General features: G+C 45.6%; 1 protein-coding gene across 2 annotated transcripts in view; it reads right to left on the minus strand.

Moving 5' to 3' along the window:
- Nucleotides 1–26107, minus strand: part of LOC123757603 (uncharacterized) — a 278070-nt gene that overhangs the window by 52990 nt on the left and 198973 nt on the right. For both annotated transcript variants that reach the window (XM_045741411.2, XM_045741419.2), the window contains 2 exons: nucleotides 19871–20417; nucleotides 14547–14913 (listed from right to left, as the gene is read on the minus strand). In XM_045741411.2, the coding sequence (XP_045597367.1) occupies nucleotides 14547–14913; nucleotides 19871–20417 (914 nt within the window). The remainder of the gene's footprint in view (nucleotides 1–14546; nucleotides 14914–19870; nucleotides 20418–26107) is intronic.

Here is a 26107-nt window from a genome sequence, read left to right on the forward strand (position 1 = left end):
GTAATACTTCCATTTTTTTGTCTAATGTGGACATTCGCGCTTGTGACAGGTAGTGTTAGGTTCTTGGGCCACGGCTCTTAGTGCCAGGCTGTGTTATGCAATGTTTGCGACCTTCAAGTGCTTAACCATCCTAAAGCTATGGGCGAAAATGGTTTGAGAAAATAATTCGACAATAAATTAAAAAAATGTATGTATAATTTTCGGCAAAAATTAACTTTTGTGAGCATTATGAGAACCCTAATATACGGAAATTATTTTTCAGGGATAAAGTGGATAATTTAAACCGCGGAAATATTGAAATCTATGCCATTCACTGTGTCTCACCCGATAGCCTAGCCCTTACTGTCCGGGGGGGAAAGGTAGTGGGACGGGAGGTGTGGGTGTGGCCAAACCTGTCTATCCAATTGTTTCAACCCAAAAAGGAGCAAAGTGTCTGTGACTTTAATAGATTCTGGCAACTCTCTACACCTGCTCGCCCACCACTGGCAACTCTCTACACCTGCTCGCCCACCACTGGCAACTCTCCACACCTGCTCGCCCACCACTGGTAACTGCACACCTGCTCGCCCACCACTGGTAACTGCACACCTGCTCGCCCACCACTGGTAACTGCACACCAGTTACACACCTGCTCGCCTAACAACGCTATTGTGCTTCTTCCCAAGATAAAACTCTAGACAAGCGCTCAATAATCTGTTCATGAAATTTGCTTATATGCTCGTTCCCCAGTGCTATACAGTGACACAATGCTATACAGTGATAATGCTATAGTGACTATAGTGCTATACAGTGTCACAGTGCTATACGGTGAAAGTGCCTCCCGCCAGCTTTCTACGCCACTGGCCAAAAAGAAAAGTTGTACAGCTCCGCCCTCAATATCCGCCAAAAGGGTTCACTTGGGGCTTAACTCAGCGCTGCCTCGCCAGGTCACCGGGCTGCTTGCTCCTCGTCTCCACCGTCGATAAAATCGACGGTGGAGGTTATGGACGGGAGAGAGACAGGTGTCATGACGGTATCTGATGCACTGTCAATACTGTAAGAAATGTACGCAAGGTTGGGTTAGGTGCAGGACTCGAGGTGACGAGTGCCGTAATTAGTGATCACCTTTTTTTAAATAAAGGTACCGTTCTTTGTGTACCGTTGTCAATTGGTAACGTACTTGTAGTACGAACACTTCTCGAGAGGGGAAATACAAGCTATTAATATATATATTCCACTGTTCGGTCAAGCGGTTTTGTCCACTGTTCGGTTTAGTCGTATCAATGCGAGAAGAAAGATCGATACTTTCTGGGAACGTCGCTGCCCAGGTAAAAAAGATAATAAGGCTGCAATTCCCACGCTCACTCATCAACCCCGCTATAGCCACCACCACAATATACAACCAGTGGCATTAGTATGCAAATGAGTATATATATTTGCATAATATGAGACAGTTGTGTAGGGCAGACAGCCGAGGTGAAGCGCACGAGGTTGCCTCTATACTTCACTTGGTAAATAGTGATTTAGGACATGTAAACACTAGGTGAGGGATGCACGGTTTGTGTAATGGTCGGTTACTATCACAAAGATACTTCCCCTTCCCTGACAAAACTTAATTTTAAACTATAACTAGTGTTAATCAATCTGGGTTTCTTGAGCCACTGTCTTTGTACAGAGGATGTAGGTCTGTCTATCATAACAATGATATTTGAGTATTGTAGCAAATGGTGAGATTATGCAACGCTAAATTATATATATATAACACTCAAAATTTTACAGCAATAACTGACTAAAAGTTAGATCTCCGTGGTGTAGTGGTTAGACACTCGCCTGGCGTTCCGCAAGCACTATGTCATGGGTTCGTATCCTGGCCGGGGAGGATTTACTGGGCGCAATTCCTTAACTGTAGCCTCTGTTTAACGCAACAGTAAAATGTGTACTTGGATGAAAAAACGATTCTTCGCGGCGGGGATCGTATTCCAGGGACCTGCCCGAAACGCTACGCGTACTAGTGGCTGTACAAGAATGTAACAACTCTTGTATATATCTCAAAAAAAAAAAAAAAAAAAGATAACTTGTTTATATCCAACAAAACGAAATGTCTACTGAAGTAATAATGTTAACATTTACAGTAGTAAGCGAAACTAAAGAAATATATATATAAATATTTATATATATATATATATATAATATATGTATATATATATATATATATATATATATATATATATATATATATATATATATATATATATATATATATATATATATATATATATATATATGTATACAATAATAATAATAACTAAGAACTCTAATTGACCCACCCAGGATTCGAACCCATGCCATCCAAGATCACCCCTAAACGTACACAGTACCGTGACCACCACACCAATGATCGTCTAAAATCATTGGTGTCGTGGTCACGGTACTGTGTACGTTTAGGGGTGATCCTGGACGGCATGGGTTCGAATTCTGGCCGGGTCAATTATTTCTTAGTTATCTATGGCTTGCGTTTTCCTGCAGCTTTCTCACATATAGTATATATATGTAATATTATATATAGTATATTACATATATAGTATATATAATATATATGAGTTTCAAAATAATTATTAATTCAAACTAGAAGAGGCAGCAGCGGGCACCTTTCCTCTCTTGCAGGTCCTCTTCATTATTGGCGAGGCTTCCTGCAGCGGCCGCAGGGCGTGACACTATCTTCACTCCTCCCTGCTGCAGGCATCAGTATCTCGTTAGTGGATATAATTCCCCCACGTGAGGCCGCTCGCCTTTAGTCACTCGTAATACTAAGTCTCCCTCGCCAACTTGATATCACCAATCACTTCAATATTTCATTTCCATTTTGTATAGAAACATTTTATCTATGTAAGGTTTAAGCACAGTGTTTTCTGTCTTGATTGTTTAACCGGTTGAATGTTTGGCTGCTATTGTCACCGTTTAGTCTGGAGCACTAAACACTAATCAGAGTGGCGGTGCGGGTAGAGTGAGTTAGTGTGCGGGTAGCAGTGTGTACCCGCCGCTGCCCTCCACTGGTCTGAGGCTGTCATCCACCCTGCCAGTGCGGGGCCGGGTTCCAGCCGCTCGGTTACCAACTAAGCTTTTTACTTGCAGCTTTCGTGGTTGAACTGTGTTTCTATTATTACGTTTTTCTTTTGAACTGCTTAAAAATTAGCATGTTTGTCATATTAAAAGACCTTAAATATGTAATGAAATTGTCTTAAACTTAATTAGGAAAGTTGTACAAAATGGTGGCAGACGCATCTTGTCTACAACCTCGCTAAGAAGGAATAATAAAACTTACTAGTGATAAAAGCAAGTCTCTAACTCTGACTAAAGTTTACTGTGAAAACCAAAATACACTTACGACGAAGAGAACATATCATAATTATGAACCTTTCATTACGCCCTTTTCATAGATATTAAGAGTCCTGCAGTCAGCCGGAGCCACAGGCTATATCCACGTCTCTTGTAAATGATCGTCCCTTATTTTGGTGAGATAACGACACTATCGTTACTATCTCGGGTTCTGTATCTCGTTATTACCTAGCCCCTCACCTACGGGAGTTACCTGGCAGCCTCGTCTATTATTTACAGCGTTCCAGGAAGTGGCCAGACTAACGTTAAAGTTAGAGCATCATAAAGGTGATATGAGGGTCGGGCATGTGTTAGCGCTGGAAGGTGTTGTGGTCAGTGTTTGGGGGCTGCGGCAACAGCTGCCTCTTCCACCTCCCGCCCCCCTTCACCTCCCCCCCTCAACCCTCCTGCCATTCTGGAACTGAGTCAAGTGACCGCCGGGGCTAGGCGCGGTACCTGGGTGCTACCTGCACCATGTGTTTGGTGGCGCGGTACCTGGGTGCTGCTACCTGCACCGTGTTTGGTGGCGCGGTACCTGGGTGCTGCTACCTGCACTGTGTGTTTGGTGGCGCGGTACCTGGGTGCTTCTACCTGCACCTTGTTTGGTGGCGCGGTACCTGGGTGCTTCTACCTGCACCTTGTTTGGTGGCGCGGTACCTGGGTGCTTCTACCTGCACCTTGTTTGGTGGCGCGGTACCTGGGTGCTGCCTGCACTGTGTGTTTGGTGGCGCGGTACCTGGGTGCTTCTACCTGCACCTTGTTTGGTGGCGCGGTACCTGGGTGCTTCTACCTGCACCTTGTTTGGTGGCGCGGTACCTGGGTGCTTCTACCTGCACCTTGTTTGGTGGCGCGGTACCTGGGTGCTGCCTGCACTGTGTGTTTGGTGGCGCGGTACCTGGGTGCTTCTACCTGCACCTTGTTTGGTGGCGCGGTACCTGGGTGCTTCTACCTGCACCTTGTTTGGTGGCGCAGTACCTGGGTGCTTCTACCTGCACCATGTGTTTGGTGGCTCGGTACCTGAGTGCTTCTACCTGCACCTTGTGTTTGATGGCTCGGTACCTGGGTGCTTCTACCTGCACCTTGTGTTTGGTGGCGCGGTACCTGGGTGCTTCTACCTGCACCTTGTGTTTGATGGCTCGGTACCTGGGTGCTTCTACCTGCACCTTGTGTTTGGTGGCGCGGTACCTGGGTGCTTCTACCTGCACCTTGTTTGGTGGCGCGGTACCTGGGTGCTGCTACCTGCACCTTGTTTGGTGGCGCGGTACCTGGGTGCTTCTACCTGCACCATGTGTTTGGTGGCACGGTACCTGTGTGCTTCTACCTGCACCTTGTGTTTGATGGCTCGGTACCTGGGTGCTTCTACCTGCACCTTGTGTTTGGTGGCGCGGTACCTGGGTGCTTCTACCTGCACCTTGTGTTTGGTGGCGCGGTACCTGGGTGCTGCTACCTGCACCATGTGTTTGATGGCTCGGTACCTGGGTGCTGCCTGCACTGTGTGTTTGGTGGCGCGGTACCTGGGTGCTTCTACCTGCACCTTGTTTGGTGGCGCGGTACCTGGGTGCTTCTACCTGCACCTTGTTTGGTGGCGCGGTACCTGGGTGCTTCTACCTGCACCTTGTTTGGTGGCGCGGTACCTGGGTGCTTCTACCTGCACCTTGTTTGGTGGCGCGGTACCTGGGTGCTTCTACCTGCACCTTGTTTGGTGGCGCGGTACCTGGGTGCTGCCTGCACTGTGTGTTTGGTGGCGCGGTACCTGGGTGCTTCTACCTGCACCTTGTTTGGTGGCGCGGTACCTGGGTGCTGCCTGCACTGTGTGTTTGGTGGCGCGGTACCTGGGTGCTGCCTGCACTGTGTGTTTGGTGGCTCGGTACCTGGGTGCTTCTACCTGCACCTTGTTTGGTGGCGCGGTACCTGGGTGCTGCTACCTGCACCATGTGTTTGATGGCTCGGTACCTGGGTGCTGCTACCTGCACCGTGTTTGGTGCCGCGGTACCTGGGTGCTGCTACCTGCACCGTGTTTGGTGGCAATGTGCTCCAGGTTCCAGCCATAAACAGTGTGTATCCTTCAGGGCCTTATTAATGTCTTCGGGTTGATACGATCACACTGATCCAGGCATCTTAATATGGTATTTTAATTGCTTAAAGTATTCGCTTTACTGGGGACAGGAAGAATGTGTATATAAATAGTTTAGGCTTGTATCGAGGACCACCTCCCCAAGGATGACCTACGGATCCTCCCCAAGGTTGCCTAACTTCTGGGGACCTATTTACTTCTATGTGAACAGGCGTATTAGATGAAGGGAACATGGCCAAGCCAACAAGGTCCGCGAATAGAACAGAGACCAGTTCAAACTATCTCAATCCATGGTTGCAAAGGCCAGGCCAATACAACCCAAGCTAGTGCAACCTAGGCCAGCCCAACCAAAGAGAGTGCAGTCTGCTTAGAGGTGATTAGTTCAGCGGTCGATTCCTAAGAGGGACAAAAGTTTGGTTGTTCCAAACAACCAATTTAATGGTTGTTTCTTCATTCTTATTTCCTTAAGAAAGAAATGAAAGAAATATATAATCCTTAATTAATTATATATGCCTCTGTTCAGCTAGCAGTAAATATATTTAATATATAGTAAATAGTAAATATATATAAATATATAGTAAATATATATAAATATATAGTAAATATATAGTAAATATATAGAAATTTTTATTTCTAGTCTGACGCGACACTTGAACGCGTTTCGTAATAATTTATTACATTTTCAAAGACTTTAGTTTACACACACAACTATAACCTGCAAACACTACAACAGATTTCTTACTATGCTATAATTCAAACGGCTTTTCATTTTATATACCTGCATTTGCGTGAGATGATATGTTACAAGAGTTTTGGATGAGGTGAAAACTAACTTTCAACACAAGATAGAACACGAAATATTGGGTAATATTGGGTAAAGTTAAAGAGGAAGAATGGAAGTAAATGCAAAGGGCCTATTGGCTCATATTTCTTGATGCTTCTATATTGGTGCGGAGTCTTGAAGTGGGTAGAATATAGTTGATTCTACTCACGTTTAAATAATTTAATAAAATTAAACCTAAGAGAATAATAAGTAAAATCGATATTTACATTTAAAAGCAAGAGAGCGCAGGAAGTTACAGATAATTAAATTCTCAGCAATACACAGTGAAGTGCTCAGTCCTCCGCGGCACTGACCTCCACCACTGGTTTTTACAGCCTTATAAAGACAGGAACACACACACACACACACACACACACACACACACACACACACACACACACACACACACACACACACACACACACACACACACACATACATACATACACACACACACACATACACACACACACACACACACACACACACACACACACACACACACACACACACACACACACACACACACACATACACACACACACACACACACACATACACACACACACACACACACACACACACACACACACACACACACACACACACACACACACACACACACACGACCTGGAACATGCTGGAGGGGTGACAGGGAGGCGTCTGACATGGATGAACAATTTTCTGACAGACGAGGGCGGTAATCAGAGACAATATATCTGACTGGAGGAGTGTTACTAGCGGAGTACCACAGGGTTCAGTTCTTGCACCAGTAATGTTAGTCGTCTACATAAACCATCTACCAGAAGGAATACAGAATTATATGAACATGTTTGTGGATGATGCTAAGATACTGGGGAAGACAGGAGACGCAGACCATTGTAATGGCCTTCATATTGATCTGATTAAAAAACTGGAAAAAATGCAATGGCATGCTACAAAATGGCTTCCGGAACTGAAAAACAAGAGTTACGAGGAGAGACTAGAGGCGTTAAACATGCTGAAGCTAGAAGATAGAAGAAAAACCAGGTGATATGATCACCACTTACAAAATACTGACAGGAATCGATCAAATTGACAGAGAGGAATTCCTAAAACCAGCAACTTCAAGAACAAGAGGACACAGATTCGAGCTAAGGCAACAAAGGTGACGAAAAAATATTAGAAAGTATGCTTTCATAAACAGACGCATCGTTGGAGTTGGAGTTGATGTGGTGGAGGCTGACTCCATACACAGTTTCAAATGTAGATATGATAGACCCCAGGAGGCTCAGGAATCTGTACATCAGTTGATTGACAGTTGAGAGGCGGGACCAAAGAGCCAGAGCTTAACCCCCACAAGCCCAAATAGGTGAGTACACACACACTCACTTTGAACGAGGCCATCAAAGAGGACATCCTAGTTAAGAAGAGCAAACTGAAAAATGCAAGGAATTACAGAGGTATACCTTCAGAGGGACATGACCAGGGACGAGATAATAAGGACAGCAGATGCAAGGAAAGGGTGCAGGCTGAGGGAAGGGAGCCAGGGAACCTCAACCTCCAACCCAGCAACCCCAGAGGGGAGTGGGGAACCCCCAATCCAGCAATTCAGGAACCCCAGAGGGGAGTGGGGACTGCAACACCCCAACCCACCCCCCCCATAGGGCCCCCCACACCTCCAGCACAAATCCTTCCTTGTCCCTACATAATTTCCACCATATCACCCAAATCCTCCCTCCCTTCCCCTTACCCCGAATATCCCCTGCCTTCACATACCCTGGTCTTCTTCCTGCCCCAAGCAGGCCCAGGCTGGACCTAAGTTCTCCATCCCCCACCCCATCTCTTCCTAAATCCCTGTTAACTATACCACAGGAGGGCTTGCCCTCACCCCGAGCAATCCCTGCCCCCCAACCCCAAGCATTCCCTGCCCCCCCACCCCCAGGACTTTTTCCTGTCCCAAGCAGGAATGGGCAAGACTTAAGCTCTCCATCCACCACCCCACGTCCCTCTGAATCCCTGGCAACTACCCCACAGGAGGATGAGCCTACCCAAGTATAGAAGGATGAGCCTACCCAAGCCTATGGAACAACTTCCTACACTTGTGGGGAGGGAGGGTGAAAATTGATCAACCCGTTCTCGCACTTTCTTATAGTCAATATTGACTTATTAAATAAGTGCATATGTGACATACTGATTTATTGTGAATATTTTAGTTTACCTTGAAAAGCTTCATAGAAAACACCGACCTTACCTAACCTTCTTAGTATGTTAAGATAAGCATCTTATTGCTTCGTAATTACATTTATTACTTAACCTGTACCTATAATAGGTTAAATAATAATTGTAATTACGAAGCAATAAGATGCTTATCTTAACATACTAAGAAGGTTAGGTAAGGTTGGTGTTTTCTATGAAGCTTTTCAAGGTAAACTAAAATATTCACAATAAATTAGTATGTCACATATGCACGTATTTAATAAGTCAATATTGACTATACGAAAGAGCGAGAACGGGTTGAAATTGATATAGGAAAGTAAGCTTTAAGGTAATGTACTCAAACATTGATGGCATTACCAATATAGCAAGTGAACCGGCGGAAAGGGCGCAGGGAGATAACCCAGATGTAATAGGACTCACAGAAACAAAATTGTCAGGAGTCATAACAGACGCTGTGTTTCCAAATGAGTACTATATAATAAGGTAAAAGAGGGAAGGGAGACGGGGTGGAGGAGTGGCCCTGCCGATAAGGAAGGACTGGAGTTTTGATGAGATGGAAATTCCAGGCTGTGACGGATTCAGAGATTACATAACAGGAATTATGATAATGGTTGGACCTAAGATAATAGTAGCAGTCATTTACAACCCTTCACTAAATGACAGAAATCCCAGACAGAAGTTTGATAGGAACAACATGGCAACCAGTAATATAATAGAGAGAGCAGCCTCAGTTGCCTGCAGGAGTGGTTCCAGACTCTTAATCATGGGCGATTTCAACCATGGAAAGATAGACTGGGAGAATGACGACCCACACGGAGGTGCAGATGTATGGAGAGCTAAATTCTTGGAAGTGGCAACAAGGAACTTTCTGAGCCAACATGTCAGGGAACTCACAAGAATGAGACGCAATGATGAACCAGCTAGAATCGGCTTGATATTCACCTTGAATGAGTCAGAAATAAAGGAAGTCAAATTTGAAGCCACCATAGGAATGAGTGACCACAGTGTATTGACATTTGAGTATCTGGTGGAGGTAGGGATAACCTATCCAAGGATGGGATCGGAAGGGAAAACACTAAATTACTGAAGAGGAAAATATGACGAGATGAGGAACTTCCTAATGGAATACCTTGGATAAACAGAACTCAGAGAAGACTGTACATGATATAATGGACTTGTGTCACCCAGAAGTGCCAGGAAGCTGCAGACAGGTTTATCCCGGTCCAAAAGGAGAAAAATAAAAAGCAACAGAAGAATCCATGGTTCAACCAGGAATGTAAGGTAGTGAAGCAACTGAGTAAAAGAACATGGAGAAACTACAGAAATAACAGAACACAAGAGAGCAGGGATAGATACTAGTGGGCAAAAAATGAGTACCTCAGAGTTAGAAGAGAAGCAGAAAGACAGAATGAAAATGACATCACGAGTAAAGCCAAGACCCAACCAAAACTGCTCCACAGCCACATCAGGAGAAAAACAGCAGAAGGAACAAGTGATGAAGCTGAGAAAAAGGGGAGAACAGATACACAGAGAATAACAAGGTGTGTGAAGCACTCAACAAGAGATTCACACACTAGATTTATTGTGAAGACCAGGAGGTCTTCACAATACAACTAGGAGAGGTCCCTGCACTAAATGAGGAGGCAAACTAAGCAACCTTAGGGGAATTTGACCTCACCAGTGATGAGGTCAAAAGGAATCTGTTGGAGCTGAATGTGATGAAGGCTGTTGGGCCTGAAAGAATCTCACCATGGATAAGTGTGCCACTCTCCATGCTGTATAACAGGTCACTGGAAACAGGAGACTTACCAGAAAGTTGGAAGACAGCTAATGTAGTCCCAATATACAAAAAGAGTGACAGGCAAGTGGCACTGAACTACAGGCCAGTTTCCCTAACTTGTATACCATGCAAGGTGACGAAGAAGATCGTGAGAAAAAGGCTCGTAGAACAGCTGGAGAGCAATAGTTGTGCAACACACCACCAACATGAGTTCAGAGATGGTAAATCGTGCCTCACAGGTTTAATAGAATTCTATGACCAAGCAACAAAAAATGGGCAAGAAAGAGAAGATGTGGGCAGACTGCATTTTCTTGGACTGTTAGAAAGCTTTTGACACAGTACCCCATAAAAGGCTGTTACGAAAGTTGGAGCAACAGGCAAAAGTAAAAGGTAAGGTGCTCCAGTGGATATGAGAGTATCTAAGCAATAGAAAACATCGAGTAACTGTGAGTGGGGAGACATCAGAGTAGCGAGATGTCACCAGCAGAGTCCCACAGGGCTCTGTACTTGGACATATCCTGTTTCTAATATATGAACGATCTTAACTTCGAACGATCTTCCAGAGGGTATAGACTCGTTCCTCTCAATGTTTGTTGATGATGCAAAAATTATGAGGAGAATCAAGACTGATGAAGATAAGATAGACAGAAACTACAGGATGACCTGGACAAACTGGAGGAATGCTTTAGAAAATGGCTGCTAGAGTTCGACTCAGGAATGTGTAAAGTAATGAAATTAGGCGAAGGGAGCAGAAGGCTGAACACAAGATACCATCTGGGAGGTGAAATCCTGCAAGAGTCGAATAGAGAGAAAGATCTGGCGGCTGATATCATACCGAATGTCTCCAGAGGCCCACATCAAAAGGATATCATCAGTGGCATATGCTAAGTTGGTCAACATAAAAACTGCCTTTACAAACTTGTGTAAGGAATCGTTTAGGGCCCTGTATACCACATATGTCAGACCAATCTTGGAATATGCAGCTCCAGCCTGGAGTCCATACCTAGTTAAACACAAGACAAAGTTAGAGAAGATTCAACGGTAGGTATGAACTGAGAGGTGTGAGCTACGAGGAAAGGTTAAAGGCGCTGAACCTTACGTCCCTGGAAAACAGAAGAGTAAGGGGAGACATGATAACCACCTACAAAATTCTCAGGGGAATTGACAGGGTAGACAAAGACAAACTCTTTAGCACGGGTGGAACACGACCAAGGGAAACTGAGTACCCAAATGAGCCACAAAGACATTAGAAAGAATTGTTTCAGTGTCAGAGTAGTTTACAAATGGAATGCATTAAGTAGTGATGTGGTAGAGGTAGATTCCATACACAGTTTCAAGTGTAGATATGATAGAGCCCAGTAGGCTCAGGAACCTGTACACCAGTTGATTGACAGTTGAGAGGAAGGCCCAAAGGGCCAGAGCTCAACCCCCGCAAGCACAGCTAGGTGAGTACACACACACACACACACACACACACACACACACACACACACACACACACACACACACACACACACACACACACACACACACACACACACACAAGCGCCCAGTGTTGTGTTCGTGAACGATACCATAATCTGCATGAAAATTGCTACGGTAGGAGACACAGAACAACTTCACGCAGGTAGTAACAGTCTCGTGATATGTAACGAAAAACGTGACACTGACTGGTCATATCAAAGATATAAATTAGGGGAGAGGAAAAAGAATCATATAGGTGGCACAGCACACAAGACAGTCATTATTTTCAACAACGTGAGGGATCTGCAACACACCATAGAATAATGATCTCAGATGACCTCCCGGATCTAGGAAGTTATATGTTATATGTCGCCCAGAATATTCCATTGTGTCCACGCCCCCACCCCCCAGGGGAGGCGCAACACACGTGGTGTAACCTAACCGGTTCCTTGGACACAGCTGTGGGAATACAAACACAACAACTCTGGAAGTCGGCCACAGGTAGTCACTGGTAACTCACGTTCAGGTGAGGTCACGATGGACAAGGCCCATGGGTGTCTGTTCTCGTGTTGACTAAATTATCTAACACCTTCCCTCGCCTCTTACCTGCCTCCTGGGGCCCAGGCTGCCTCCTGGGGGCCTAGGTTGCCTCCTGGGTGGCTCAGGCTGCCTCCTGGGGGCCTAGGCTGCCTCCTGGGGGTCCAGGCTGCCTCGCCAAGGGGTCCTATGTGTACATATGGTGAGTGTATACATGCCACGCGCCCACAACGTCCCCCTCCGGCTGCTTCAAGCAAGTATAAGTAACAACGCAAATATAGTTCCTCCTCTCTGCTCGTTAATAAATTCAACTTGAGTACCTCTCATGCTGGCAAGACTTCACATGAGCTGATAACGTGCAAGACGGAATTTCGACAGGTTGGAATAATTAAGTCCACAAGTCATTTTTTCATGGGAGTAAGACGGTCGGAATGCAGGAACGCGGGGCTTCTGAGATATACACGTCCAGTACCATGAGTTGTTTTTTTTACAGGGATATTCCTGCGCGGGCCCTAAGCCTTTGGCTGGCCCGGAGAATAGTTAATATGAGAGCTGAGTTAAAATTACCTACCATAAGTGAGAGAATTTTGTCCATTAGCACAGTTTTCGGCGTGAAGGCGTTGAGTAGATCTAGACAACACATGAAGTTTCAAGCTAAGCTTTCTAATATGCTGCACTCACCTGAGGTCTAAATGAGAGAGCACTTTGAATATGTGTTTTGGTTCCACAAGGCAGTCAATCCCATTATATTAATAAATATGTACCCAACTCAATTAATTATTAAATCACCAATTACTCCATGGGATAACTGGGATCTATCAGTTGATTCGTAAATGCACTCAAGAAAGATAGTGTACACTGTACATTATTACAACAGTTGACACTGTGCAGCATCACTGAGAGTACTCAGGGTATGGGTAGTGGTGTGTATCAGTGCTATACCGACGGTTCTGTAGAAGAATGTTTAAGATATACCGGATATACATGCAATATATTTAATTATTTAAACAATATTCTCTCGAGCATACAGCAGTGAAGTGCGTCCATGGCTGGACTAGCACGACTCAAACCGAACTTGCAGGCATATACCCTGCCACTGAGTTTTAACAAGACAAAGGCAGTGGACTTATATACTGTGACTCGCAGAGTGCACTCCTGGCACTGAACGCACATAGCAGTAACACCCAGAAAATAGTCAGTGATATTCGAATGAATGTTTTAGCTGCTAAAGAAAAGGGATTTGAAATTAAATTCCTATGGATACCATCACATGTTGGCATCTCCAGGCATGACACTTAGATATGCTTGCTAAGACAGCCTGTAGAAACCAGTAGTAGATTTCTTTTAAATTTGTTTCCAGTGTTTCATTTGCATTAACAAAGAGAATACTTAAACAAATATCTGATTAAAATCTCACCGACCTAACAAATTCACAAAGACCTGAAAGTTGTAGCATTAACCATTATGATGAATATCGCGAGGAGACATTCACATATGGGACTGATAGAACAAGAACCCGGCAATGTGATGTTATAGTGGCCAGAATACGTCTGGGATATAGACGTATCTGGCAGCTTTCAATTGGTCAGAATTGCATTTCACGTTTGTAAACGCACCTTAATGACATTATATAAAATCATAGTGGAACACTGTCTATGAAGGACAGACATCAATCTGTGTAAATATGTATTTCTGTATGTAAATTAGATTAAAGTTTTAAAAACACTACAGTCACCTTTTGTAGTTGATTGTTTAATAAATCCCTGAACTATATGTTTAACAGATCTCTCACCCTGTCCTTGGAGGACAGAAGAAAATGTATATATGCTGGTTAGCATTGTAAATGTGTGGCCACGTCTGTGGTTGAAAATAATAATAAAAAAAATGCCATGTTTACACTCCAGGAGATGAGAGTACAATAAAGAAGTACTTGAAAGATTACCTTACAATATCTATGCACTCTAGGCAACGTTGACAAAAATATTAACAAAACACACCGTATTTTTGTAAAGTAATTGCTTCGTGAGCGACGTAATAAAGGGCGTGAGTCTATAGTTGACAGTGAAGGTGGTCTCAGGTCAGGACGGTGTTCTATACAACAAGTCTCACTGTCACACACAGAATTAGTTGTCGGAGTTGCGTGGTTGTTGTGTTAGTAGCAAGCATGCTAACTATTATCATTCACAGGAAACAATAATTGGTAAGAGTTAATGCTCAAGTTACAGACGAGGAAATTTATTATGGAAATTAAGACTGAAGTAAGTTAGTATTGTAGAGTCCATTGTGCACAGCTTAGAGTCAAGAGGAACACTTACCAAGCTTTGTAGCGCCAGCAGCTGGTCCCTGGTGTTGTTGAGGTCCCTCATGACGGCCTTCAGGTCCTCGTGCTCCCACGGGTCTATCGGGTTCTTATCTCTGTGCCACTGGTCCAAGGTGGGGCCCCGGACCAGGCTGGTGGCCGGGGAAGAGTTTTGACTGCGGCCTTCAGGCTCCCTGGAGCCTTCGTCACCCACGCTGCTGCCTCCTCCAGGTCTCTCGTCACTGCGGTCTGCGGCACTCTCCCCGGGGCCCCTGGGACTCTCCTGGCCATCCTGCGGGGTGGTCACTCTGCTGGAGGGTCCTGGGGCGCCGGGGATCTGCGGCAGTTTCCGTCGGCCGCTCATCCGGTGGATGGTGTGGTACCTGCGGGAGAAGAGGTGCACTGTAGCCATCTACTTCACCGAGCTGAGATCTAAAATACGGGTTACATGTACATTCTGCTTTTGGTTTATAACCTTGTCAGAGGTGAAAATTTACCTTCACAAGTGTAACTGGTCATAACAGACAGCGAGATAAACACTCTCATCCGAAGTTATTCATAAGAAACAACGATTCAAAATGTCAACAAAGTTGATGATTTTTGTCTTGTTCTAAGTTTAATTAATATATTGTTACATGTGATATGGAGCAGGTCAGTGTGTCCATGTTGACGTGTTGGCTTCAACCCCACGATACAGTCCGCTGGATCAAATATAAATGGACATTTTTCCCAGTACTTTACATTCTCACCTCAAGCTTTTCTTCAAGAAGATGACAACTGGCAGACAAAGCAGAGAGGGATAACTGTTATCTTGAGATGATTTCGGGGCTTTAGTGTCCCCGCGGCCCGGTCCTCGACCAGGCCTCTACCCCCAGGAAGCAGCCCGTGATAGCTGACTAACACCCAGGTACCTGTTTTACTGCTAGGTAACAGGGGCATAGGGTGAAAGAAACTCTGCCCATTGTTTCTCGCCGGCGCCCGGGATCGAACCCGGGACCACAGGATCACAAGTCTAGTGTGCTGTCCGCTCGGCCGACCGGCTCCCGGTGAGACTTGATGATGATGAGACTTGATACAGCAGTAAGGATTTTTGTAATGCTTTCACTTCTTCAGTGTCGGAAGAACTAATTTTCTTCTTGTAGTTTCAGATTATGTTCAGTTAGGGATGACAAAATAGGACAGCTTCATCATACATTTTTATTACAAAACAAATCTGCCATATCAAATTTTGGTTTCCAGAAACCCAAGAATTATAATGCAACCTTAATTCTTATAATGAGTAGACCGTAGAGGTCCGTGGAGGGTCGTCGAGGTACGTGGAGGGTCGTGGAGGTCCGTGGAGGTCTTTGGAACACCGTGGAGGTCCTTGGAGGCTCGTGGAAGTCCGTGGAGGGTCGTGGAAGTCCGTGGAGGGTCGTGGAGGTCCTTGGAAGCCCGTGGAGGTCCGTGGATGCCATTGGAAGCCCGTGGAGGTTCGTGAAGAACCTTGGAGGTCCGTGGCGGCCCGTAGAGGCCCGTGGAGGTCCGTGGGGGGCCCGTGGAGGCCCGTGGAGGCCCGTGGAGGTCCGTGGAGGCTCGTGGCGGCCCATGGCGGCTAGCTAGGGACCTTGACTGTGGCACTAAGTGGGAATGATCACCATGTTTAAACACAACCTTTAGCACTGTGGATATGCCTCGTCTTGTTGTTTATAAAAGGTTAAACAGCACAGTAGGTTGTGACTTTTTTTTTTTATCTTAACACATGTGTGTAAAGCCGGTAAACTTATGGCTACAAAGTACGTCAGTAAAGTTCCCAGTAAATAATATTTTTAACCGTGTCATCCAGAAACTTCTTCCTGAAGTGTTCGAACGTCAAGAGTTGTTGTTGTTGTTGTTGTTGATTTAGGGGCGACGACGATCGGGGGGGATCGGATGCGGCCCGGTCCTCGATCAGGCCTCCACCCCCAGGAAGCAGCCCGTAACAGCTGACTAACACCCAGGTACCTATTTTACTGCTAGGTAACAGGGGCATAGGGTGAAAGAAACTCTGCCCATTGTTTCTTGCCGGCGCCCGGGATCGAACCCGGAACCACAGGATCACAAGTCCAGCGAGCTGTCCGCTCGGCCGCCCGGCTTCCCCGTGTAATGGGGAAGCGTGACCGTGTAATGTGTTAAGTAATGAGAAGTGAATGCTACGCAAGTTGTCGTAAAGTTACAGTTTTAAATCGTTAGCTTGTAACGCCAGAAGTCAAACGACATCATTTTGATGCAAAGAAATTGCATCAAAATGTCTAATTTAGCGTTTGTATTGACCTTGTACATTTTTGTCTTGTTTTTACATACAAATGCTAGTGTCACGAAGCGTGCTTTAAGATGGCATTGTTCGTAACGAAGCAATAACGATGTTTATAATGTTTATATTCGTCCTAACTGGTTGAACTTTTAAACATTCGTCGTTCATCAACAGCAGTGATTTTTCAAACTTTTATATTTCACTCTGCGACCTGCACTAGGAACTGTGTGTTGTATTGTGACCCCGGTATGACTGTGTAGTGATGGTGACACACCACTGTGACCCCGGTATGACTGTGTAGTGATGGTGACACACCACTGTGACCCCGGTATGACTGTGTGGTGATGGTGACACACCACTGTGACCCCGGTATGACTGTGTAGTGATGGTGACACACCACTGTGACCCCGGTATGACTGTGTAGTGATGGTGACACACCACTGTGACCCCGGTATGACTGTGTAGTGATGGTGACACACCACTGTGACCCCGGTATGACTGTGTTGTGATGGTGACACACCACTGTGACCCCGGTATGACTGTGTAGTGATGGTGACACACCACTGTGACCCCGGTATGACTGTGTAGTGATGGTGACACACCACTGTGACCCCGGTATGACTGTGTTGTGATGGTGACACACCACTGTGACCCCGGTATGACTGTGTAGTGATGGTGACACACCACTGTGACCCCGGTATGACTGTGTTGTGATGGTGACACACCACTGTGACCCTGGTATGACTGTGTTGTGATGGTGACACACCACTGTGACCCCGGTATGACTGTGTAGTGATGGTGACACACCACTGTGACCCCGGTATGACTGTGTAGTGATGGTGACACACCACTGTGACCCCGGTATGACTGTGTAGTGATGGTGACACACCACTGTGACCCCAGTATGACTGTGTAGTGATGGTGACACCAACTGTGAAGTATGCTCATTTATTTACTATTTTCCCATGATAAGTGCTTATTTATGGATGGAACTTGTTATACTAACAAGTCCACTACGGGCTCACCATAGCCCGTGCTACTTGGATCTTAAATCAAACTGAATCTTAAACAAACAACAACATGTTCCATTAAATTACATATTAATATTTTTAGAACGAATATAGAAAAATAAAGACAAATTTTGCCTGAAATTCTAGCAAAAAAAAACCAGTAAAGACTATAGTGGGCGAAGGTACCGCCGTCCATAGTGGTTATAGGTATATAACATATGTATAGGTATATAACCTGTTATAATAGGTATATAGGTATTAACGTCCATAGTAGCTATGTGTGTTGTCTTTACCGCCAGCCATCGTCACTTGCGGGACTTACTGTAGGGTGGACAGTGCCACCAGACAGTGGGACTTACTGTAGGGTGGACAGTGCCACCAGACAGTGGGACTTACTGTAGGATGGACAGTGCCACCAGACAGTGGGACTTACTGTAGGGTGGACAGTGCCACCAGACAGTGGGACTTACTGTAGGGTGGACAGTGCCACCAGACAGTGGGACTTACTGTAAGGTGGACAGTGCCACCAGACAGTGGGACTTACTGTAGGGTGGACAGTGCCACCAGACAGTGGGACTTACTGTAGGGTGGACAGTGTCACCAGACAGTGGGACTTACTGTAGGGTGGACAGTGCCACCAGACAGTGGGACTTACTGTAGGGTGGACAGTGTCACCAGACAGTGGGACTTACTGTAGGGTGGACAGTGCCACCAGACAGTGGGACTTACTGTAGGGTGGACAGTGCCATCGGACAATGGGACTTACTGTAGGGTGGACAGTGCCACCAGACAGTGGGACTTACTGTAGGGTGGACAGTGTCACCAGACAGTGGGACTTACTGTAGGGTGGACAGTGCCATCAGACAATGGGACTTACTGTAGGGTGGACAGTGCCACCAGACAGTGGGACTTACTGTAGGGTGGACAGTGCCACCAGACAATGGGACTTACTGTAGGGTGGACAGTGTCACCAGACAGTGGGACTTACTGTAGGGTGGACAGTGTCACCAGACAGTGGGACTTACTGTAGGGTGGACAGTGCCACCAGACAGTGGGACTTACTGTAGGGTGGACAGTGTCACCAGACAGTGGGACTTACTGTAGGGTGGACAGTGTCACCAGACAGTGGGACTTACTGTAGGGTGGACAGTGCCACCAGACAGTGGGACTTACTGTAGGGTGGACAGTGCCACCAGACAGTGGGACTTACTGTAGGGTGGACAGTGCCACCAGACAGTGGGACTTACTGTAGGGTGGACAGTGTCACCAGACAGTGGGACTTACTGTAGGGTGGACAGTGTCACCAGACAGTGGGACTTACTGTAGGGTGGACAGTGCCACCAGACAGTGGGACTTACTGTAGGGTGGACAGTGTCACCAGACAGTGGGACTTACTGTAGGGTGGTCAGTGCCACCAGACAGTGGGACTTACTGTAGGGTGGACAGTGCCACCAGACAGTGGGACTTACTGTAGGGTGGACAGTGTCACCAGACAGTGGGACTTACTGTAGGGTGGACAGTGCCACCAGACAGTGGGACTTACTGTAGGGTGGACAGTGCCACCAGACAGTGGGACTTACTGTAGGGTGGACAGTGCCACCAGACAGTGGGACTTACTGTAGGGTGGACAGTGTCACCAGACAGTGGGACTTACTGTAGGGTGGTCAGTGCCACCAGACAGTGGGACTTACTGTAGGGTGGACAGTGTCACCAGACAGTGGGACTTACTGTAGGGTGGTCAGTGCCACCAGACAGTGGGACTTACTGTAGGGTGGACAGTGTCACCAGACAGTGGGACTTACTGTAGGGTGGACAGTGCCACCAGACAGTGGGACTTACTGTAGGGTGGTCAGTGCCACCAGACAGTGGGACTTACTGTAGGGTGGACAGTGTCACCAGACAGTGGGACTTACTGTAGGGTGGTCAGTGCCACCAGACAGTGGGACTTACTGAAGGTGATCAGTGCCACCAGACAGTGGGACTTACTGAAGGTGATCAGTGCCACCAGACAGTGGGACTTACTGAAGGTGATCAGTGCCACCAGACAGTGGGACTTACCTGAAGGGGTTGTCAGGGTCGTCAGGTGGTGGCTGGGGGGGCGGGTTAGGGTCCGGGCTGTTGGCAGTGTCCCGCCGACCTGTCAAGTCCTGCCAGAAGTTGAGGGCCGCGGGTCGGGTGGTGTTCCGTGGCCCCGACGTCTCTCTCCGTGGCGACGCCTCCACCTCGCCCTCCAGGGAGGTGTTCAACGAAGTGTTGAACGATGTGTTGAGTTGATCGTCAGAGGACTCGTCGAGACTGGTCTTGTTAGGGCCGGAGCCGCGGCGGGGGGCGTGTCCCCCTGACCACTGGAACTTGTGCGACGCCCTCAAGGAGTCGTAGGCCCAGCGGCTGGGGGCGACTCTCCTGGGGAGGTTCTCGTACACGGGGGAGGAGTCCATGGGGGTGGCTGGGGAGGTCATGCTGGGGTGGCGGCGGAGGCCCAGCACTCCCCCGGGGTCCTCGCCCCCGCCGCCCACGCCCCCGCCCACGATGGCTCGCCTGTTGGCACTCAGGTTTGGGGTCTTCTCCGGGGCGGCGGAGGGCGCGTCAGGGCCCACGCCCACGTCTGCAGGGAGCCAAGGGCGGTTAGTGTCACTTGCAACATGCAGTGTTGCATCTTCCCCCTTGTATTTCCTTAAGAATAGTACACTAAATATATCAATACATTGGTGTATACTTTATAGTCAACAATAAATATACATGTAACACATTCTTAACTATAGTGATAAAATACAAACTAATACAATATTGATATTGTATAGAATATTGCAATATAAACTAATAATATATTAATATTCCTAACTAATACAATATTAATGTGTGTTCAGTAATATATAAACTCATGAGCTATATGAAAGGACTTACGACGATGCAGGACCCCAGTAGGAAGGGCGGGGGGGGGGGGGGGAGGGTAGGTACCGTGCGTGGCGGAGGGGGGATACGTACAATGGGTGGCGTGAGGGGGGTACATACCTTACGTGGCTGGGGGGTACGTACCGTGCGTGGCTGGGGAGTACGTACCGTGGGTGGCTTGGGGCGTACGTACTGTGTGTGGCTGGGGGGGTACGTACCGTGCGTGGCTGGGGGGTACGTACCGTGCGTGGCTGGGGGGGGAATATACCGTGGGTGGCTGGGGGTACGTACCGTGGGTGGCTGGGGCGTACGTACCGTGGGTGACTGGGGGGTATGTACCGTGCGTGGCTGGGGCGTACGTACCGTGGGTGGCTGGGGGGGAACGTACCGTGCGTGGCTGGGGGGTACGTACCGTACGTGGCTGGGGGGTACAAACTGTGCATTGCTGGGGGATATGTACCGTGCGTGGCTGGGGGGTACATACCGTGCGTGACTGGGGGGGTACGTACCGTGCGTGGCTGGGGGGTACGTACTGTGCGTGTCTGGGGGGGTACGTACCGTGCGTGGCTGGGGGGGTATGTACCGTGCGTGGCTGGGGGGTACTTACCGTGCGTGGCTGGGGGGGAACGTACCGTGCGTGGCTGGGGGGGTATGTACCGTGCGTGGCTGGGGGTACTTACCGTGCGTGGCTGGGGGGGTACGTAAGTAGTGGTAAAAGGCCCTACGATGCAACATTTTGCATTTTTCGGAGTTGCATCGTAGGGCCGGTCATTTTTCGTTACCCCGGTGAGATTTCTCTCTCGTTTGGGTACCGTTTTCGGAGTTGCGTCGTAGGGCCGGTCATTTTTCGTTACCTCGGTGACCCATGCACAGGCATTGCTAATGGTCAATGACGTCATCAGCTAGCCAGTGACCCCATCTTCATCTTCCCTGAATAAGTTCGTTTTCTGTTATTCTGTATTTATTCCCATTTTCAATATTTATAGCAAAGGGGATTCAAATGCTGCATTCTGTCAAGCCTAATGTGCAATGGCGTTAACCATTATAAGCTCGTTTTTCTCGATAAAGTATTACCATACTGTTTCCCATTGTCTAAGATCATTTTATAGCTAAGATTTCATATTAACATAAGAAATGAGTTCACCCCTGTTGCCAATCCAGCATTTGCCCAGGTCTTTTTCCTAAATCTAAAACTTATTCCAATTTATACCCATTGTTTCGTGTTCTGTCTAGTGTTGATAATTTTAATAGCCTATTAATATCCCCCTTTGACATGTCCATTCAGTCACACCTCTATCATATCACCCCTATTTCTTCGCCGTTCTAAATAATATAATTTAAGCTTTGTCCATCTTTCTTCAAGGATTGCTTATTTAGCATAGGGAAAATAAAAATGAAAACCCACTATCAGCCATTTGTATGAAAACAGTCTTCCTGCCAGGCATGGTGACTTCAATGCGATTTCAGTACTAATGCAATATTGCAGCATAAACACATAAATATATTTGCACGTGCATAAATATATATGCGCATCTCACATTCGCTCAAAAAACATGCCTCCCACACCTTACTGTAGCATATAACAAATAAAAAAATACTCATTCAGTAAAAGCAAGCCTCTCATGTTTTTGAAATAAGGCCTTCTGCAATTACCTTCTTTTCTGACGTCATCATCCCTAATGCGGTGCGAGGCGCCAACGTGCTAAATGGGATCCCAGGAGGTTCACACATAAGTGTGAACTCTTAATCTGGCTTATTACCTCAACTGTACTCTGTGCTTCACCAGAGTCGATATTCAGCTACATTGGCTCGTATTTTCGCTCATTGCTCATATTTTCTGTTATTCATAAACCCTATCAAACCATCCTAACCTAACTTATTATATAACAAACAAATACAGACCAGTTGTTGTTGTTTAGTGACATCACGAAAAGCGACCTCAGGTATAGGGGTAAGGTATTGTTGGCCATTAGCATATAAGTGTCAAGGTATCACAGCACCTGACTGGTCAACTATGTATGACGTCACCAGATGGCCCATGCGGCCTTTAGCGTCCTACTGGCATGTGAATTTAATGTTATTATTAAAAAATGACTAGACTAACCATCCCCACCTAACCTAATCAGAGGTTTAAGAATATGCATTTAATCATCCATGACTGTAATTATTATTCTGTAATAAGTGCAAAGTATAACAGCAGCCCAAATGTCGTACAGCAATTTAAGCAGAATCGTTCATCTGGCAGCAGGCAAGCTGACCTTATAAGGCCCTCCCCCCAGCCCAAAGGACAGTCCAACTCAGGCTTTCTGTGCTAACACTCTGAACTAGCTCCAGCACTTGTGCAATATCCGACTTCGCTGTCTCGTATCTATCAAATCGACCATGAATATTTGTGAACTTTGCAAGGCACCTAAACTAGGGGCATTCCACCTGTGCCAGGCGAGATGTGCTGAATGTAGGATAACCTTCGCCGCCAGTCCTCAGCATCAGTGTGTTATTTACTGTGAGCAGTGCTTTAAAATACCTCGTGGACATTTTGATAAGATTTGTCCATCGTGCTCCAAAGTGATTTGTTTTACCCGTAAGTATCAGTGTGGTTATGACAACTGTAGAAATTTCCCATAGATATGCTGTGAGTTATAGCATATTTATAGTTACTATTGAAAAAAATGACAACAGCAGCATCAGATATTATTTGTATTAATATTTTGAACAAAAAATACGTACTTTAATAAATTGCACAATAGCGGCAGCAGCTAAATTTTATATATGAATTATTATTTACAATTAGCCGTAGAGCTATACATCTATGCAGCATTCCTTAAAAAAAAAATATGCATAACTATATAGAATAATTAAAATCTACAGGTCGCAACCCTGATGCATGTCCATTTTGCATGTATCTAGATGATTCCGAGTCTGAAACTAGTTCTGATTCAGAGCACTCAGATGCATCATCGCACCAAAGCGTCCAGTACGAAAGGAAGTTAAATATAGTTTTTCTGCAATATTAAACTATTCCAAATTCTTGTTAGATATATTTATATAAATACCTCACTTATCATCTTCAGTTATTATTCACATGATCATTTATATGATTTTAGGCTCGCCAACTCAGCAGTTAGTGGAGGCAGAGGAAGAATATCCTCGTGGAGGAGGTGGTGAAGAGCCTAGCACGAGCCGAGCTCGCTCACCGACACCAGAAGATAATGACAACAGGGAAAGTTCTAATTGTAAGTAACATCCGCATTAATTATTATTTTCAATAATGCCAGTATTATTATTAAAACTCCCTATATTTAATTTTATTTATTGGAATCGTTATTCTTGTTACTTATAGGTTCGCAACTGGAGGACGAATAAGACTCCCGGCATCTAGTTTTGGAAGCAGATTCCGATATGGATGCCAGCCAGCCTATCGCAAATTCGCCACCACCACCTCAGGAACAGCAGCAGCAGTTAGATGTTTTGCTTCCTCCTCAACCCGAAGTGCTTGAAGTGATCAATAATTTCAATGGGGGGTACATACGCCATTCATATAGCATCCCAGATCATGCCCAAGGAGATCCTGCCCATTATTTGACTATATATCACGATTATTTTATTCAGCAAATAGAATCCTTATTTGATGCCATTCACCCCAATTTCCCTCCTGCCCTCTTGATATACCCTGATTTTTCTTTTAATTTACAACGGCTTAATCAAGAAAATGAACCTGATTTTGAGGGAGAGTTACCTATAAGGGTCGAGCAGCGCACTGTATCTAGGCATGAGGCTAGTGTTGTTGTAGATCAATGGATTGCTGAATTGGATAATAAGCTAGAAGAGTTCCTTGCTGAGACAGACGGTTCGAGTCTAGGTATACAGAGCATTTCAGGTTTTTATATCAATGCCATAGCAGTTCAGCATCCTATCCGTCTAGGAGAATACGTGCCTTATCCAAATAGATTGCTTGGTAAACAACTTATTTTCAACCCTAAAGGCGAACAAAATGCATGTTTGATCCAATGTTTGGCGGCATTTATATGCTTCTCTCTGGGAATAGGCACAAGTTACGTGAATAAGAGTTCCAAGTCTGTCAGGTGGTGTCTTAGATTCGTTCGTTGGAGTGAGGATATTGAAATACCCATAACGTACGATAACATCAATAAAATTGAAAGTATAAATAAATTAAGTATATATATCTATGTGCTCACTCGTGAAGATAATAGGTACTACATTAGCTTAGCTAGAAAAGGCAGGGAACATTCCGTCCGTAGTACCTTTGCTCATGTTAGAGGATCAGCATCTCGTGCTCATTAAAGATTTCAATCAATACGTCCTTAACATGCGCCGTCAATTAAGCAGAGCCCCCCAAAATCATATTTTTTGCCATTCGTGCTTAATTCATTTGTCACCCGACGCTATGCGGGATCACGAAGAGTCATGCGAAGTTAAACAAACATTGAAATTTTACCCTGAAGGTCATAAAATCAAGTTAAAAAATTACGTGCTTATGGGCCTTCTCACACGGCATATTATGATTTCGAGTGCTTGTTGGACCCCTCCAATCCCCAAGGTATGATTGAAAAGCATCACAAAGCCGTGGCATATGCTTTTATCATTATCAACAGGGAATTGGTGGTGGTAGAGAAATTAACGTATATGGGGGATGACCCTGTAAATCATTTCATAGATACTTTGGAGAAAGTATGGAAGAAAATTAAATCTGCCATGCCTACATACAAAATATCTATGAAATGATTCACAGGATCATCCCCCATATACGTTAATTTCTCTACCACCTCCAATTCCCTGTTGATGATGATAAAAGCATATGCCACTGCTTTGTGACGCTTCTCAATTTTTGTGATGCTTGTGATCTCGCATAGCGTCAGGTGACAAATGAATTAAGCACGAATGGCAAAAAATATGATTTTGGGGGGTTCTGCTTAATTGACGGCGCATGTTACGGACATATTGATTGAAATCTTTAATGAGCACGAGATGCTGATCCTCTAACATGAGCATAGGTACTTTACGGGCGGAATGTTCCCTGCCTTTTCTAGCTAAGCTAATGTAGTACCTATTATCTTCACGAGTGAGCACATAGATATATATACTTAATTTATTTATACTTTCAATTTTATTGATGTTATCGTACGTTATGGGTATTTCAATATCCTCACTCCAACGAACGAATCTAAGACACCACCTGACAGACTTGGAACTCTTATTCACGTAACTTGTGCCTATTCCCAGAGAGAAGCATATAAATGCCGCCAAACATTGGATCAAACATGCATTTTGTTCGCCTTTAGGGTTGAAAATAAGTTGTTTACCAAGCAATCTATCTGGATAAGGCACGTATTCTCCTAGACGGATAGGATGCTGAACTGCTATGGAATTGATATAAAAACCTGA

This window comes from Procambarus clarkii, chromosome 22 (genome assembly GCF_040958095.1).
Source record: "Procambarus clarkii isolate CNS0578487 chromosome 22, FALCON_Pclarkii_2.0, whole genome shotgun sequence".
NCBI lineage: Eukaryota > Metazoa > Arthropoda > Malacostraca > Decapoda > Cambaridae > Procambarus > Procambarus clarkii.